The sequence below is a fragment of the Idiotropiscis lumnitzeri genome, chromosome 13 (genome assembly GCF_059441095.1).
Source record: "Idiotropiscis lumnitzeri isolate Australia: NSW breed Sydney's pygmy pipehorse chromosome 13, RoL_Ilum_1.0, whole genome shotgun sequence".
In the NCBI taxonomy this organism is placed as follows: domain Eukaryota; kingdom Metazoa; phylum Chordata; class Actinopteri; order Syngnathiformes; family Syngnathidae; genus Idiotropiscis; species Idiotropiscis lumnitzeri.
The window spans coordinates 10672833-10691607 of NC_142403.1; the positions used below are offsets into that span (position 1 = coordinate 10672833).

The 18775-nt window shown below is 40.3% G+C and overlaps 2 protein-coding genes across 4 annotated transcripts; one reads left to right on the forward strand and one right to left on the reverse strand.

Annotated features, from left to right (window-relative positions):
- Positions 1-125: 125 nt before the first annotated feature.
- phactr1 (phosphatase and actin regulator 1) lies at positions 126-11870 on the forward strand. Of its 3 annotated transcripts, none has more exons than XM_088313585.1 (13): positions 126-379; positions 6361-6525; positions 6637-6717; positions 7250-7369; positions 8334-8429; positions 8504-8771; positions 8997-9208; positions 9520-9676; positions 10052-10107; positions 10195-10253; positions 11030-11170; positions 11244-11320; positions 11831-11870. In XM_088313585.1, exons 1-13 carry the CDS (start codon positions 268-270, stop codon positions 11844-11846), a joined length of 1560 nt encoding a protein of 519 aa, XP_088169711.1. In that variant the 5' UTR covers positions 126-267; the 3' UTR covers positions 11847-11870. The 3 variants fall into 3 exon arrangements, with proteins under 3 accessions (XP_088169711.1, XP_088169712.1, XP_088169709.1); XM_088313586.1 differs by having other exon boundaries at positions 7250-7333; XM_088313583.1 differs by having other exon boundaries at positions 127-379; positions 8232-8429.
- Positions 11871-12610: 740 nt separating this feature from the next.
- tbc1d7 (TBC1 domain family, member 7) lies at positions 12611-17937 on the reverse strand. Its single transcript, XM_088313587.1, has 8 exons — positions 17692-17937; positions 17443-17562; positions 17167-17247; positions 16229-16419; positions 15017-15154; positions 14258-14403; positions 13755-13884; positions 12611-13672 (listed from the first exon to the last, which is right to left on the reverse strand). Exons 2-8 carry the CDS (start codon positions 17552-17554, stop codon positions 13586-13588), a joined length of 885 nt encoding a protein of 294 aa, XP_088169713.1. The 5' UTR covers positions 17555-17562; positions 17692-17937; the 3' UTR covers positions 12611-13585.
- Between the last annotated feature and the right edge of the window lie 838 nt (positions 17938-18775).

Genomic DNA, 18775 nt, shown 5'->3' on the forward strand with positions numbered 1-18775 from the left:
TATCAGAATATGTTCATCTCAATGAACGCACAATTGTGACTTTCCATTGAAGATGAGCGCGTGAAGCTCAGTGTGACTTTGTAGGCAAACCGCGCAGATGACCCCCACCCCCTCCTCCCTCCTTCTCCCTCTTCGCCTCCTCTCCTCGCCATCAACCTTAACAATAGCCCGCCCACTCCTGCACTGCGCTCGCGAGTGGCAGCGGCGGCGCCGAGTCTCGTCACGCCGGTCGCCTGTGGACGTTGGCCGGTCTGGCAGGCCCTGGACATGGCGGCGGCTGCCCCGGAGCAGGAAGACCGCAGACCGATCCGGAGGGTTCGTTCCAAGAGTGACACGCCTTACATCAATGAAGCGAGGATCTCTTTGCACCTGGAGACAGGTAAGCTTGATATGCCCACGTCGGCATATCTTATTGTTTTACACTTGCAGCCTCTTGGGGACAACGCATTTTCGAACGTTTGCTCATTAGTGACAGCCCCGATCGAGGCATCGGCATGACTCTGGGCTTTCATGATACAGCTCTGGCGGTACCCATGATGCTCAGCTGCACGTTGGAGGATATTAACCTCACGGTGACTCATGCTCATGAGAGAACTCTCCAAATATGATGCTTTTATTTGGAATGGAGGATTCGTGCAGAACAAATCCCGGTTAGGTAATTAAAGAAGGATGCTAGAGACGACTCCGAAGTCACGCTTCATTGAGGTGAAATGCTATAAATGGCGTTTTAATCGCAGCATTGGGAGAAATGTGAGGCATCTTTATCGAAATGTGCTAGTTTAATGCTGCGCTTGTTACAATGACAGTTTTGTCTGTTGCCATGGCCACAATGATACGCATTCAAAGACTGTGCAGCTAAAACATTGCTTTACGAGATGCATACGGGAAATGATCTCTTCCTCCCCTTCAGCTAAAAGTAATCTTTGTCGTCATGTTTGTTGGAAAAAAAATGATCCTTTCTAAAGCGTCAATGCAAAGCTGTTCACTGTCCAGTGGTGCTGAAACAGAAAGCTGTATCAAAGCCTCTCCTCTGGATTGGCGTTCATCATCCTCCACATCATGACTGATTCTTCTGCTTCTTCTTTTTTTATTACACTTGAACCCTCCCCCAGGAAAGAAAAAACGACAAATCCCAACCACACGCCACCTTTTCTTCTGTCAGCATTGATTCTACAGTGTCGTACGGAAGAGGTTTACCGTACGGTTGTTTATTCAGAATGAAATCTTGGGAAGGGGAAATGTGTTACCTGTTATCTGGAAGATTCCAGTCCTCAACCATTTTCTTACAATACAAGTGCTGACCCTGCTCTTAGCTGAAGCAGAACACAGACAAGCTGCAGCTGAATGATTCTGTCAGTACCAAAATGCAAATAAGCCGTTTTCCCCCTTTCATCTGCTTTGGCCCTGCCTCCAAATTGCTATGGTTTGACTATATACAATACAGTAGATATTTTTGTCACCAGTCGAGACCTGCGCACAGCCTACCTGTTATGTTCAATAGAAATTTTGCAAAACAAAATCACCCTACTCTTTTAATGTGTGCATTATTTATGTGCATGCACTCTCTAATGGGAGTGCTTGTAAGTTTGAATTGTGTACCAATGTCTGGGAGGATCTGAAAAGAGGTTTAGTAAACAAGGGTTTGTTGCAATGAAAACAAATATTCAGGTTTTTAAGTGTCTAGAGCTTTTCTACCTTGAAGGTATTCAAAGTGCTTTAATTATCTTATCGGCCACCTCGTTGGGACAAATAGGAGCAACAGGGAATTCAGTTATAAACGTTTTAGATTTTTCTATTACACAGATAGTTATTATTTTGTTTTGACTTTTGTCTTTTAAATTCAGCTATTTTCAATTAGTTTTTCCAATGTGGTTCATAGTTTTTATTCGTTTTTTATTTTTTGTAAAATGCTTGCTTTTAGTTATTTTTTTAATTAGTTTTAGTGTTGGTTTTAGTTTTTTTTAATGATTTAATTTGTCAACGATTAACATACAAAGTGAGAGCACAAAGAATTTTGTATTCAAGTTAACTACTATTCCCAAATGGCTATTTGACCTTCCTTCCTTCTGTAGTGACTTAAATAAGTTGAAATTAATAAATTTGAAAAGAACCTGGAAAACTGATGTATGATATTAATTGACAAAGAAAAAAAACGAGTGAAAAAACAAACCATGTTTGCTCTATAGTTACTTTTAGTTCGTTTTATAAACCAAAATATAGTTTCAGTTTTTTTAAAACACTCTTATTTTCATTTTATTTCGTAAATGTTTTTTCAATTTTATTTTTTGCCGCTTGTTTTCCTTAACTACTTGACTGTAAACACAGAGTGACGTACGCTGTTCTACTGTTTGTACAATATTTATGTCTTATTCATTGCTGTTGCACTCTTTAAATATATTACATGTATTCAAAGTACGTTTAAACACCTAAATACTATAAAGGGTATCAAAATAGGCTGTTTTTGTATTGCGGCTTTCACCTATTGCGAGGATGGTCAAGAACGGAATTATGGAAGGGGGTACGTTAATGCAAAGACCTCTTGCTGTATCCCCAAAATCATGATGAGTAATGGGAATACTTTAGGCAGTTCACAAACTCTATGACACTCTATAAACGCTTCAACTACCTCGCTGCTTACCAACATAAGTGCATGCAACCCGCGCTCATCCTCTCCTGGCATGTGCGCTCATCTTTTCAGCTCAGACAAGTTCGTCATTGTGCCACTGAGGGACAAAACTTGAGCTAAGTGAAGCTTTTAGAACTCAAGTTGATACACAAGACAAGAGTGGGAATAACTCCCAGACGGAGATTGAAGGGTTCATAATGCTTGGTTTCCTCCAAACTCGTTTGTTAAAAAAAAAAAAAAAAAACACATCTTATTTGTGGGGGCAATTGTAATAAATATTTCTTTGAATAGCCATGTTATATACTGTATAAAGTACATCCACGCCTGGGAGTTGAGCAACATTCCCATCCGGGTTATTACGTACATTTGGTGTACAGTATTCTCCGCCACAAAAAAAAAAAAAGTTCTGTTTTGCAACAAGCCAGCAGTCACTTGCAGGACTTATTGTAAATTAAGTGATTGAAACAATACACAAAATTTGATGCTGTTTGAAGGTTTTCTCAATATTCCTTGCGGCAATTCACTGCACATGATGGGCATTCTCTGTAACATCTCTTATTAGTCGTACTCGTTGTTCTGCAGCCTGCTTGAAAATTTCTCTTTGATATTCGTTATTGGAGTTATTTTAAGTCTGACCCGTTGTGGTGTATTTTTGGGCATATTAGCCATGGGTGATGTTGCTTGACTTTTACAAATGTATGCTACTCACATAATTACAAAATGCTAAGAGCTGTTTTCTTTCTTTTTTTTTTCCTGTGCTTTTTTTTCTTACGATCTTCTGTTATGAAGGTTGCTCCCATGTGACTGCTGTGCTCTGTTTGGGTCAAGGGCCATCTAACGGAACAGAATAGAATAGATGGAGACAGAAAGGAAAAGTTGTGGGTGACTCATCGTGAAAGGCCGACTCATTCACACAGTTGCAGGAATGTGTGCGCATACACGCACATGCATTGCACTCGCGCTAATGCTGCTGTTGTCATGTAGGTACAAAGACCGCTATTTAATAATATAAAAAAAAAAGGAAATTATGAAATTATACAATAGATGATGGCATTTTATTGGTTAATAATTTGTGTATGGAATTAATATTTGATTAATTTATAAATTTCAATTCAGCCGGCATCGCACTCCATCAGTATGACCGGTTGAACTTCAAATGGTGCAACCACATTCATTCTCTTTGTTGAGATAATGATGGCTGTACATATTAGCGCTGAATCTCTGAAGTTTTTTCTTTCTTTTTTTATTTTAATGAAGCTGCTGTACTTTACATGCAGAAGAAAATTAAAATTTTCTTCCTATAATGCCAATTCCACATTTTCTTTCACCAATCACATCTTTGACATTAGTATTTTTTTTAACTTGTGCGTATGCAGTGTCTGGAAGAGGCTCAAGAGGAGGTAATTGCTGTCTATGAGTAATAATAATAATAATAATAATATTGCCTTTATTAGTCCCACAATGGGGAAATTCGAGATTCGAACCCAGGCCTCCTGGGGAGACTGGGTCCTGAACGCGGCGCCTTAGACCACTCGGCCATCCTGGCAGCCTTATAATCCCTTTATTAGTCCCACAATGGGGAAATTCGAGATTCGAACCCAGGCCTCCTGGGGAGACTGGGTGCTGAACGCGGCGCCTTAGACCACTCGGCCATCCTGGCAATAATAGTAATTCACTGCTAGTATCACTTCATTACTTCTAGATTACAAGTCAAGTAAATGTTATTTATATTTTACAACAGATGTTATCTCAAGGCACTTGACATATGGAGCAGATTTCGTAACACACTACTGACATATTATTAAAAAAAAAAAAGCCAACTCGTCAGTGGGCAACAGTGAATCAATAATGACACATTTGCCCATTTTGTGACATGTTTTGAATCAGACGTGCCCTCAGTCATTCTCAAAACTTTAAGAGTGCCATCCCAATTTGAAATCCGAAAATCCTCTGAAATCCACCCAAAACCTTAACACATTACAGTAGAGGCAATAATTAAAAGGTAAATACAGTAGTTTTCATAACTAACCAGAATACGTTTGTATGAACACAAGGACATAAAAATGCACATCAATTCGCTTTTTGTATTGTTTAATGTAAACGCGTGGTTTCTGTATATTAGCAGCATGCAACACATAAGTGGTTCACACATCTGAAACACAGTTCTGAGGACGAACATTCACGTCAGTGGATGTACAGTATTTCCTTGATTGGCGAGGTATTAAGGATTTCTGTGAAATAATCAGTATGAGCTCAAATTGAAAGAATGTGGCCCTGCAGTATGAGTCAGACACATGGACACTGTTGTGTTCTCACACCACAGGATGCAGGATGACCATGGAGAGGAGACCTTGACGGGGTTTCCGCATCACAATAAGATGTAATGAAACACAATTCATTCAAGCCAGGATAACAGAGTTGTTTATAAACAAAGTAGAACATGTGATTAATCTAGTGTTTTTACCGAGGAAATTAAGAGTTTTGTTTTTCTAGGGAAGGTTCGTTTGGCCACTGTCCCTCACATCAGGGTGCTACAATGGCTGACCACAGGACTCAGCGGACTAGAGCAGTCTGGAAGGGGAAGTGGGTCAGACATGGTAGGGGTGGGGGTTGAATGCTGTTATTGACTGCGGCTGCTGAGCTGGTGAACGAACATTTGTTTTGTCATGAGCAGGGTGAGCAATTGTTTGTGAGACCTCTTAGCCAATGTGGCTAAACTAGCCACACTTCCGTGTAGCCGCAACATCATGTGTGTTATGTGGCTAAACCTTTATAGTCCCACTTATCAATCCTCACTACTTCCAGGTAAACCACCGCTAACAAGAACCTAGACTTGAAACCTGCTACATTTGCATACTGAACTTTATAAATCAGCATAGTAGTCGCAACTCAGTTAAAAATTTAAATTTAAAGTTAAATTTGCAAACTACTCTTCTAAAGTAGCATGGAGACCACTTTACACAGCTGTTTTTGTTGTCAGATTAGTCGTTTTCAACAAACATCACAAAGCAACACCGCTCTGGCATATGCTGGACGAGATGAAGCCGAACTAAAAATTTACCAGCTTCCCACTTTTATCTATGCAATGAGAATGAGACTCATTCTCCACACTTCACCCCTTTGTGTTGACAGCAATTGCCACTATGTGGCGCTGATGTCAGAACACATCAAATGTGAATGCCCACTGGATAGACAGCAACATCCAGCTTTGGCAAGATCTGTTGGAAAAGGGACGGGTGAATAAATCCTCGCAGTACCTTAAATGTCAGGCTGCACGTTGGGTATATATACAGGATCATTTGTTGAGGGAATAACAGAGCAATGCAATACATGCAACAATCATCCGCTACCTGACACATTGAGCCGGAGGATGTTTGTTCACATTCGTCTGATTATGCAATTTTGTGGTCTTCGTAGAGAGTTGACCGCAGCACTTCTCAGAATAGATTTGTCAGGGTAATGCTGGAACTCTCCTGTAAGGACAGCTGTTTTGTAATTTCCCCTGGATACATGATCTTCTCCAGTACTACTCACTGATTACGACAGACAAAACAGTGCAAACAAGTCCCTCTGCAAATAACTTTTATATCTAAATGGTGAAACAAATCGTGTGCAGTTGTGAGTGTAACCAGTATTCTATATAAATAAAGATGCCAATATTGACTCACCTCCCCCAAATTTGTGAACGAAACCATGACTACATGAATCTGTTTCCATACCTGCTTGTGTTGCAGCTGAAGAAGTAGAAAGGCTGGCAGCAATGCGCTCAGATTCGCTGGTACCTGGCACTCACACACCTCCAATTAGGCGGAGAAGTAAATTTGCCACCCTGGGGCGTCTCTTTAAACCCTGGAAATGGAGGAAGAAGAAGAGTGACAAGTTTAAGCAGACCTCTGCTGGTGAGGACCAAAACACTTGTATTGTATAAATGAATTCCTTTATAAAGCTTATACACACGCACACTTAATGATATGTGTTACTAGTGTGGTTTCTGCCTCTTTCTCATTCAGTGCTGGAGAGAAAAATGTCAACCAGACAGAGCAGAGAGGAGCTTATCAAAAAAGGCGTCCTGAAGGAAGTTCATGAGAAAGGTGAGTCTTCATCATGATCCTAGTACAAAGCAGAACATTCTGGAGCAGAATTGTGCATCCTTTCTCTGTTGCTGGAGAAGTGATACCCTGATATTTTATCTAAGGACAATGATTTAAACGCAAAGTTGTCAAATATTTTTTGGGGATTTGCATCCAGACTTAAAATTGTTCAATCCAACGATAATGTTAATGTGGTTGACTTTTGGGCTCCCCCCATCTGGGGTCACAACAATGATTCACTCTTGTGATTTATTCGGCACAGTTTTTACGCCAAATGCCCTTTCGGAGGTAACTCGCTCATGTTATGTCATGCTTTTGATCAGCGCTGGAGAGCTTTAGTGGATGGCTGTGTTACGGGTTTTGAGAACATTTAACTTGCGACTGCATCAGAACCCATATTATTTTGCTGATATACACTTCATGGAATATGAGATGCATTAAGGCCTTAATTTTTTCTTTTCTGCCTCACATATGAATCCAAATCCTGTCTCACTTGGTCATTACGTCATGCGCTTGTGCTGCGTTTGTGTAGACAGTTCGTCATCGGTACGGGAGGAGGAGAAACTGCAAAATGGCCGTTCCCCGGTGCTCGTGTGCGGCTTGTCACAATCTGAAGGTACTGAGCCAATGGAAGGAGCAGCTGCCACTGCAGGTAGGCAGCAGAACATCTGTAGCATTGAGGTCCTCGTTTGCTCTCTGTCCACCGATCCATTCAATTATTCTGTTCTTGGAAGCGAGAACAAACTTAGTGCGAGAGGCAGGGTGTTACCTGAACTGATCACTTGTCAATCACAAGACTATGACATAAAGACACACAACAATCCATATCCACATCGATCCTTCATTATTCACACCTTTGGACAAAATGTCAGAATCACGCATTCCGCCATTTTCCATTTAACTCACTATGACTCTTTCTTGAGACGATAATGTAGTTGTCCCATTGGTCATGTGACCTTGCGTGAACACCACCAACATTTCCAACAATGGTGGCTTAACAAGTTACTTTCTCACTGCAGAAGCTCTTGAGCAGACTGCGTTTACAATAAAATCTCCTGCCTGGAAGGCATCTCTGGTTTTTATATTGGGTCCCATTAGTCATCATTTCGTGGCAAAGAAACAAAGCTAATGAAGTAGAGGAAATGGGATTTAACATTAACAGGCATCAGAGGGCTGCAAGCACAGAGGCGGGTTAGACCCTGTGTTGGTATTTTTGCAGACGTGTGTAAGCAGATGCATTTAACAAAAGATAATCTGTGCCGCGTTGTGCATGAACACCGCAGACTTGATTCACCGCCAGTCAAAGAGGCTCCTCTCATTCCGGCGCGCTGATAACATTGCTTGTGTCAACCGGATGTCAATATAGTTTTTAAATTAATGGGCTGATCACTCAGTTCTCAATTTCTGCTGTAGGTCAGAACTGACACCAGTCTTAAAAACAAATAAAAATTGAGTCTAACTTCAAACCCAAGACCTTGCTCACTAGTACGGTATTTCACTTGCTTTATTCCCAGGTTTACTTGAGTTTGAGATTCCGTCTGATAGTGCAAGTCAACAGGCTCAAAGTCCAAAACTGAACCAGGCACCCCCCACAAAAATGCCTTCTGTGTATCCAGGGGACGAAACAACATTGCACAGACCTCCTACGCTACACAAGCAACCTCCTGCACTACCACCCAAACCCTTCACCAGGATAGCAAACCACAGTACAGGTATATTTGCCATGTGATAGTCCTAATTGAGTTTAGAGCTTTCCAAGCTACCTATTCCTTTTGTCAATTTCCAGATGGCACCCCGGTAAAGTTGCCGTGCATGTCGGTGAAGCTATCTCCCCCGCTACCTCCGAAGAAGCTCATGATCTCCGTACCCGCAGGGAGCATGGAACCCTTGTCACCTTTGCTGGCCTTCCAGAAGTGCTCCGCCCCTGCCAGCCATGCTCCTGTGGGCGGGCACTCACTGCAGTACGGAACACTACCCGTTCCGCTTCACCCATCAAGCAGAATCATCGAGGAGCTTAACAAGACCTTGGCTCTTACAATGCAGAGGTTTGAGAGGTGAGCATGCGCATGAGTGAACAAGGCAAGATGTCAATGAAAAAACTGTTTAATTGTTTTGCTTGTTTGAACGTCAGGGCCAATCCCATGTGTTACAAGCAAATCTACGGGCGGGTTTACAAAATCTGCAAATAAGAAACTACAAAAATTTGAAATGTTTCCATAAAGTGTACTGGATAAAGCAAACAGAATTCTGACCTCCATGCCCTTTCCCACAAACCACAGTTCTGTGATGCGCGCCGTTCCCACGGTGATGATGGAATGTGACGACAAGGAGAATCTCCCCAATGAGACGGACTACGAGGATCTACCTGTTATGTATGGGGAGGACGATGATGATGAAGAAGACGAGGAATTAGAAGAGGAGGATGAAGATGAAGTGGATGAAGAGGAGGAAGAGGAAGATGATGAGGAGGAGGATGAAGCACTGTTTACAAGTAGGTGTTTGTCCTCTGGCTTGTTTGGTGTCCACCTATTCGCACTTGTCTAGACGATCGTAGTAATATTGTTCTTTCCGACACATGTTAAGACACGTCGAAGATGTGCTGTTGTGCTTATAAGTTTACAGACACTTGGTTTACTCATTGCCAAAGAATAAATTGTAAATAAATGTTAAAGTCTTATCTTGAAGATAATGCCTCAGAGTTTATTCCTGATAAAAAAAAAAATCTAGAGTCACACACCTTATGTGTTAGGTCAGCATGTGAGAGTATCTGCCGGTTGATGATAAATGATATGGTCCCTGCAGGCACACTGGCACTGAAGGTGCTACGAAAGGACTCTTTAGCCATTAAAATCAGCAACCGTCCTTCAAAGCGAGAGCTGGAGGAGAAGAACATTCTGCCGCTGCAGTCCGATCAGGAGAGACTTGAGTCACGACAGCAAACGGCAACCAAACTCACACGGTGGGGATACAACCGGCACTTGGGAAATACTTTTAGTAGTTGAAAATAAATTCAATGATGGATGTTTCTCAATTTAAAATGTATAGCACAATCCGGGCTGAAATGATTGGAAATACAATTTCAACATGAGAAAATATACACAATCAAGCGCATCTTTTTTTTGTTTTGGTTTTTAAACATATTGCAGTTCTACCTCATTTGTACACTGTTATTTGTTCCCGGCAGAATCAAAGAAAAAAAATTGTTTTTTTCAAGCACGCAGCTAAACTGGTGTAGTGAACCACATAGTGTTCAGTAACATCAATATTGGAATCCTGCATTACTGACCAGCAAATACATTTCTCTCATAACTCAAAGAAAACCTTTTTTCCCCAGACGGTTGAGTCAACGGCCAACTGCAGAGGAACTAGAACAGAGGAATATCTTGAAACGTACGTAACTTGGCATGCTAAAAACAGAACCCAAAAGACAAAGGTACCTACGAAATGCATTGACATTTTCTTTTTTTTTGCCTTCAGCTCGAAATGATTTGGAGGAGCAGGAGAAGCGGGAGATCAAGAGACATTTATCCAAAAAAGTAAGACAGATGATTGACTTTTATCAGCAAACTCAACTGTGCAGATGAGACGTTCAAGAAACATGGTTGCCATGGTGATCTGTACGACCACTTTTCATTTGACAGCAGTCTGTATTGAAATCAGGCCAATTTTCTGAAGAACAAAAAGACAACTTAAATTCACTTTTGGCTCGAATCAATTTGAATGTTTCATTAATGCAAGCGAATGAAATAAACCAAATGAGGATGATGGTTCTAATTTGATTTCAAAGTGAAATTCTTCACCGCGTGGCAGGCCAGGAAATCACTCAGACTGCTCCAAGAGAATGATGGCCTCGTAGATAGACTTTCACTTTCAAATTTCTTCAATTATTCCTATTACTATGTTGCACTTATTCCTTCAAAAACTTTCACAGTGGCCGATTTTGTTCATCATTTTTGCTTCATTTTCCAACTCATAAACTGGATGACAAATTTAAATGTAACTTAGTTAAGCTTATTAAGCAATTCATAAATTAATATATTTACACAGAATTATTTTTCAAGTTAGAAACAATATACAGATATTAATGATGGCGATTAATCATTTAATTATAAATTATTAAATAAAAAAAAAACATTTGCATAGGAAAAATAATGTAAAGGGAACAAGTGTGTTTAAAGGTGAAAAGTTGCAGTCATCAAACTCAAACCTTAAGTAACTAGATAAGCTTGTTTTTAATTACAATTTTAATATCTGCCATTTAAAAAAATGTCCAGTAGAGCTCATTTGCGTTTTTGCCTCCTCCATTTTGTAGCTCAGCCAGAGGCCTACGGTGGAAGAGCTGAGAGAGGCAAAGATCCTCATTCGCTTTAGCGACTACGTGGAAGTTGCTGAGGCTCAGGACTACGACAGGAGAGCAGATAAGCCGTGGACGAGACTCACAGCCGCTGATAAGGTTCCTACGGAGCTACAACAGCAATTCAGTATAGACGATTTCTGCAGCTTATTCATTTTTGTTTGTTATTCAGGCTGCCATAAGGAAAGAGCTGAACGAGTTTAAAAGCACAGAGATGGATGTGCACGAGTCCAGTCGTCATCTCACCAGGTATTTAAAAAAAATAACTTAATAAAACATGAGAAGGTTGGAGTTTGGCTATTTGTCACAAAAAAAACAAAAAATGTGTAGATGTTATCGTTTTTTTTTTTAAAATATAGGTCCCAACTTAAAATACTACGCTTTCCTCTTATGATTATCACTCACATCCTATCATTAAATATTAACTCTCTTAACTGGTAAAAAGAAAAATCTTTGAAGGACATTTTGTCTGCCACAACCATTAGTGCCAGAAGTTATGAGTATGAGAAGATGAAAGTCACGCTAAGTACTGCAGGTATGTTTGGGTCGACATACGTCATTCATCAGCATATTTAGGTGAGCTCTATTGCAATGAAGAATTGTGATTTTTTTTTCCCCCCCACCCATCCTTTCTTTCACTAATGTATCGAGATTTGGACCATTTTTGAAGGGGAAAGGGGGTCATTGTGACAATTGAAGAACAACACCCCCCAAGATTACTTATGCAAATGTAGTTGAACTATCATATTTTTTCTACAGGTTTCATAGGCCCTAAAGGAAAGCTGGCCAACCGGCTTTTTGCTGCCCTCGCAGTGCAGTGCAGAACTCCACACCTGTGATCACGACCCAGACGACACACCGGGCAAGCAACTTGGCTTTGAATCCAGTTTCAGATTTCAAACCACATTTTGTATCAACAAACTGCACTTTTGTCAAGTCAAATATGTGCCAATTTTGATGACTTTGAGGAAGACTGGACTTCAAAACGACAGGACTTACTGATTTGAAAATCCTAATTCCATTTGAGACTTATTTTACTTATTTATATTGAATAACGTATTGATGTAGGTCCAGCAATGTCCCATATCTTCAGGTCACAAGGTTTTTTTCAGCCAGCCAATTGTATTCTCAGTGTTCAAATTGCACTATGTTGAGAATTGTGACAGGGTACAAAGGACCATGTTCCATATTCAAGCGGAATGAAATGTGTGCAATGAGACAAGTGGACTATTGTGACCTTCAATACTATGTACAACCGGGGGGGGGGGGGACGTTTCGATTATGTCCGTATTTGTTGTGCCACTGTCATTGCTTCCAGGTAAGTTCAAGACTCATCAAACACTTGTTTCTCCAAAAATCAAATGTCTTCAAATTCATAAAGCAACAGTGCAATAATCTTAGATTTTGTTCGTTCCACCGTTTATGGGTTGCATTCAGAAGCGTGTACAGCTTCCGGATTACAGTTCCCCAGTTTTAACCAAAGCAACTTGACTGTGTCTGAATGCATCCCACAATTCCTTATTTTGACAGTTCAGTAACTTTCGGGTTTACTGTGCCTACAGCTTTATGTCGACCTTATTTCATACAGCATTTGTAGACAGAAAAAACATGATTTTCACAATGATTTTACATTTAGTTAAAATAACAGTGCAACACTTCGTTTTTTTGTCCAATTTACACTATATGTCAAACAAAAGCTAATTGGTTTAAGCTAGTTAATAACTGTGAAATAAAGGGCACTTCTTTTCTATGATCTACCAGTTAAGACAAGTCGACATGTACAGTACATGATCATTGCACAGGAAGTACTTTGAGATGATAACGATAAAATGACCCTTTCAGAGTCACTGTTTGTTGTTAGCAGTAAGGCAAACCTGTGCAATAACCAAGTCATGTCATGTCCTGTCGCCGTTTGAAAAAGGTAAAGGTCTCCCCTAAACAGACTTTACCAATAATGGACAAACAAAAGTAACATTTAGGAATCATATTTGACAGAAATAATCCTTTGGTTTGCAAGTATTAATGTTGACACTACTTCAACTGGTGGGAAAGATAATCAAAAACATTACTGTTGCAATTGTATTTGTGTGGAGTCTTTATTGTTTCCGGTCAATTTCCAATCGGTGATGACTCGTGACTTCTTTGAAGGCAAACTGCTGTGTATTTGTTTGTGACGAGCATCTGTGAGATTGTGTGCGTGTGTTGCCAAGCTACTTGCTTGCAAGTACAGGACTTGTAAGTAAGAAAGTGACTTTTCAAATGTTTCTTTTTGTAAAGCAGAACTGCATGTGAGTATTATTTATTGTGAGTCTTCTATGATGTATGCAGTTTCTTAAAGAAAGAAATGTGATTTTTGCCTGCTTGTTTTTCTTCTTCCAAACGCAAATATCGTCCGTTCCTCACAATGTTCATCATGGCTGCTCCTTTCACTGTCCTTTCAAGCGATTCCTCATTTTATCGGCGACATTATAATGATGATCAGTCTCCAGGGGTCCAAGCGGATTTCCTCACAGTTTACATGGCATGTATTGGGGTGCCGCAATACTTGTGCCATAGATCAATAGCTTTTGATACAATGGCATCTGTGTTCTCCTGCGGTATCTGCAAGGGAAACACAAGGTGAGGCGGGAAAGTGTGAGAGTGAAAATGTCCATTTTGGTTCTCAGCACAGTTGTGGACTCACATTGCACAGAAACTTGACAATGCCCTCTGGTCGGTTGATACCCAGCAACATAATCTTGTAGCTGAGCAGGATCTCCAGGGCGACAAACACCAGGATCTTACAGGAGCCACTGATCACCTTGTCCCACACTCTATACACATTCATTCATGGACGATAGATCGTTATCATATCGCCATCGGAATATGAACATACAAGATATTAATAATTGAAAATTTGACTACCACCATATTTTTGTAGATTTAAAATGAAGTGATACAATGCACCATATTGCATGGGGAGACTCAAAAAGCGAGCCAACACAGTTCACGTCACTGGTAGTCCACACATTACATCGTCCAATTTTTGGTGGCCAACTTTTCAGTCTGAGTCAGGTTTGGAAGCATCATGTCTTTTGCACTAAGTGTAATATCAAAGTGTAAATGTTGGTATCATGACAACCCTATTCACCAGAAAAGAGATACCAAACATTGGCCTATTTGAAATATTTTCAATTACGCACTCACCTCTGCAAGCTCGACTCAGGCAGGCAGCCAGCAAAGCAGCGCCTGAACCAGAGGTTGTACGGAAGTTGTGCCAAAGCGCCGCTGTTCTTCAAATGGCTGAGCAGCCCGGGCTCCTCTTGACTCAGGAAGTGCTCCAGGCTCTTAGGCTACAGCAAAGATGGGACAGAAGGACAGCCAATTTAAACCTAAGCCACGTGCACACCAGAGACACTGTGTTCGCGAGAAATAAGCAGACACTCATGGGAATTTAGGCTGCATTTACACTGGTTAGTTTACATGACATAATTATGAATTTATGCTCTGAGGTGGCACAGGTTGAATAGTTCAATATAAAAAGTGCAACAATATTATACTAATTAATAATATGGGGAAATACTTTGCCCAAAACCAAGACCAATCCAACTTAAATATTATAAAAAAAAAAAATCACTGATTGTTTCACATGTAGAATGCAATTTTTTTTCAGATGCGGAATCTGGGGATTTCATTACCTGTAAGATATAAATAGGCAAATAATTTAAAAAATAAATCAATTTGATGCAGTTAATTGATATACTATACAAGTTATACTTTTAGAAATTAGTGAAAAAATACTTTTTCACAATATTCTCATTTCTTGAGATGCTCCCGTATGTCGCTTGAAATGTAAATGTAACGCAAATAGAATATTAGAAATGAACACGATTCAGGCAATAAATCGGAATTGGGCACTTGGAGCGGCTGTTTAAATGTAGCCTTTGACAATGCTGCGACACTTACAAGATGCGGAAGTGAGTCTCCAAACTTGGTGTGGAACTGACTGATAAAACTTTTAATAAGCCAGTAGCAGTCGACGGGATCCTCCACTATCTCCTCCATGGCCTGACTGATGGAAAGGAAGTCCTCATTCTCTTTATCCTGAAAACCAGATTCGCACTTTATGCATAAACAAAAACATAATACACATACACAGACCTTATTTTTAAATCACTGATGGACAGAAAGATTTGAACACAAGAACATTGACGTAGGCTGAATGAAGACTCGAACAGAGACAGACGAGTCACGTTAGCATGATTTGGCCAACTGGGAAACCTGCCCTCTTTCTGGGCCTACCACGGGGCTGTAAAGTTGTTCAGAATCCTGCATGAGTCTGGCTTTTCCCACTTGACCAGTTGTACCTCACTTTGCAGTCACAAAAAAAAAGACAAATTAAATCATGGTAATGGTCTAATTTCATTGAGTGCTTGACATCCTTTTCTGCAAGCACCTCTGCCTGCTCGACAAGCAGGGTAAAAACGTGATTGGCGACTAGCTCTAAACATCATTAGAGAGTAGTAAACTCACAAGTTGACTCGGCAACTAGTCTGAACAACTCCTATCACGTACAAAGAATGATAGCAGCAGAGTGCCGTCATGCCAGTAAAAAGTAGAAAACAATCTCTATACATTTCTGTGACTAGTGGAAAACAAACTCGCATGACTATTCCGCAGAAAGAAACATCGATGAAGAGAAGGTAAACGCGATGAAACATTCTCTCTTGCATCAACCGCCACTGTTCATTGAATCAACAAAGACGGTGAGTGGCGGTGCATTAACAGACAAAGTATTTAGGATGGCGCACACTAACCACGCCATCTTAAATGGCATTTAGTTCATAATGATGAACCTTCTCCAACTTCTAACGTGATGGCATTTCTTTCACTCAGAGTCGACGTGAAAAGCCGAGATTCACAACCTAACTTTTGTCTTCTACTGAAAAGCTGTGCTGATGACATCACAAATGACACAACACCATCATCTACGGGGATGTGTTAGTCATTAGAAGGGATTGCAAACCAGAATTCCTTAGGTCAGCAGGGAAATACCCTCTCTCAAGTCACCGTTGAAAAAACAACCAAAAAAAAACCCCATTAATTTAAGCATTAACACGCTCGCATGCACGCGCATTGGTTGTTCTGAATATTCACTGGATAAAATCGGCATCTTACCGGTGGGGAGATTTCAGAGCAGCGCGGGAGCAGATGGCTCTCCAGCTGGAACATACGCAAGTATACATGCGTAGAAGGTGTGGAAGACTTGATGAATCTCATCACTTCCAGAGCCTCCATGATGTCATGGTACTGATCCTTTCTGTAGCTTCCAACCAGCGTATGCGAGTCGCTGTGGGGCGGCAGGATGCCTGAAGAACAGATAAGTACGAATCTGGATGTGTCATGAAGAAAACAGTCAGTGAAGGGATGGATTGTATATGAAGAATGACCACAAACTGTTTTATCAGTGACTCTAGTATACATAAAAGTTATTTGCTGGGCGTTGTTATCAGTGAATTTACTGTCTCTATAGGAGATTCACTTTTCGTGAGCTGAGTTCTAACGTAATTCCAAATTTGCTAATGTAAATAATTCATACATGCATTGTCTATACTTCAATCCTGTTCCTCAAGGTCGGCTGCCAGTTTTCCATCTCTTCATGCTGCAACACACCTGAGTCAAATGATCAGGATCATTATCTGCAGGCCTTGGTGATTATTTGAATCAGATTTGTTGCAGCAGGGAGAGATGGAAATAGGCAGAGCAGCGGACCTTGTGGAACAGGATTGGAGACCTATGGTCTATACTGATTATCCAGGGCTCGTGACCGCAACAAATCTGGTTGCAATTATGGCTGATTTTTCAATGTGCACGTGTCAAAATTTCAAATAAAGAATGTGGTGGGAATGCACCACAAGTGTTTGCCAACCACAGTACCAGATAGCTTTCGATGTGCAATACTCAAATATTGAGAGCTGATACTGACAATGCCCATTACTTGTGAAAATATGTTCCCAAAATTTAATATAAAATCATGATAGTCACAAATTAGTTCATTGTACTCAAAGTCTATTTCCTATTTAAATTGTGCAATCTACAGTATAAACGTGTTTTACCTAACAAAACCTTCCACACATGGACCCTGTACATGGACGGGAGGGGAAAGCGTTGACTGAAGGTGCTCAGCTTCTCAAGATCTGTCAAAGAGTCAACATTTGCATAAACAAACTGAATTGCATGAAGCCATAGTGTTAGAAAATAAAAGTAATCGCTACATTTTAAAAAATAGTGACTGGTACTTGAATTTGACTCGTGGCACCATAATAACCATAAAACTGTTTTTCAATCTTCTATTAGTAGTTATGTCAGTCACTTAGTGAATTTACACTTACCAAGAGGGTTATCCTTCAACAGTATTTCAAGGGACTTTTTCTCCTCCACTCCTCTAAAGCCAACTTTCTCATAATAAGCAGATCGAAAGTTTCTCTGCGGGTCATCAGCCATAATTTCACCTGAACATAGCAGTCACACACAGGAGGAATCGTTAGCCTCATAATTAACGGCACAAGGTGTGCACATTTCAAATGAGGCTATAAAGCACATTAGAGGATGCAAAGATTTACAAAGCTCGTCTTTCTTACCTTTAAGCCTTTAGCGACGTTTCTGGGGTGCTTCGTCGCCTACCGTTTGAACCTTCTTAGCGGCCCCACTCGTGTCATGGCTACAGAAATTGTTTCCGATACCAGACCTTTACTAAGAGAGGCATTTATTACACATTTATGACTCAACGATGCATTAACAATGTAGCGCTGCAACCTCAAGCGCCGTCAAACGAAACTTCCATTCCCTTTCTTCGTCTTCCGGTAGTTTCACGGAGGTTGGCCGTGCAATACCGCCACCTACTTGTTTGGAGCGTGAAACGGGTATGCATGAAGCTAATCTCTTAAATATCTCATATTTAAAAAAAATATGTTTCCATACTAAAAGCCGGCAGCTACATTAAAATTCTGCAGCATCTCTTGACAAGGACAAGATTGAAAATTCTAATTACCACAATACTGTCTTGCTTTGGCTCCTGGTCCTCTTGATGCCATATTAAGGTTTTGTTACTTGCTAATCTTTAATGTTGTTATATATTTGGGAATACACTGTAAGCTATCTTAAAATGTACTCTATATTTATAATGGTGTATAAATTAGTGTAATTTTGGTACACTTGACGTATAAACCTCTAAACTAAAGTTGAAGTGTCCAACTTGTATACTAGTAGTATATAAATAAGTGTAATTGTAGTATATATATATATATATACACACAAGAATAACCTGTAAACTAAACTGTGGACTAGAGGTATACTAGTAGTATTTAAATGTGTACTTTTAGTACACTTAAAGTAAAAATGTGCAAACTAAACTGTGGACTAGAAGTATACAACTAGTATACTAGTATACTGAATGAGTAAACTTAATGTGTTCCAATTTTGTACGAAAAAGTATTGAATTGGTATACTTTCAGTACACTACAAGTACATAATCCAGACAACACACAGAGGACAGAGGAATGATCCATGATCCCATTGATTACAATTGCACACAGGTGTACCTGCCCCTGTTAAACTCATACCTGTGCCACCTACAGGCCACCAAGCTCAGCACAGGGAAATTGACAAGAAAATAATACTTCACAGCACGGGTGTCAAACTCCTTTTCAAACTCTCCCGGCTGCA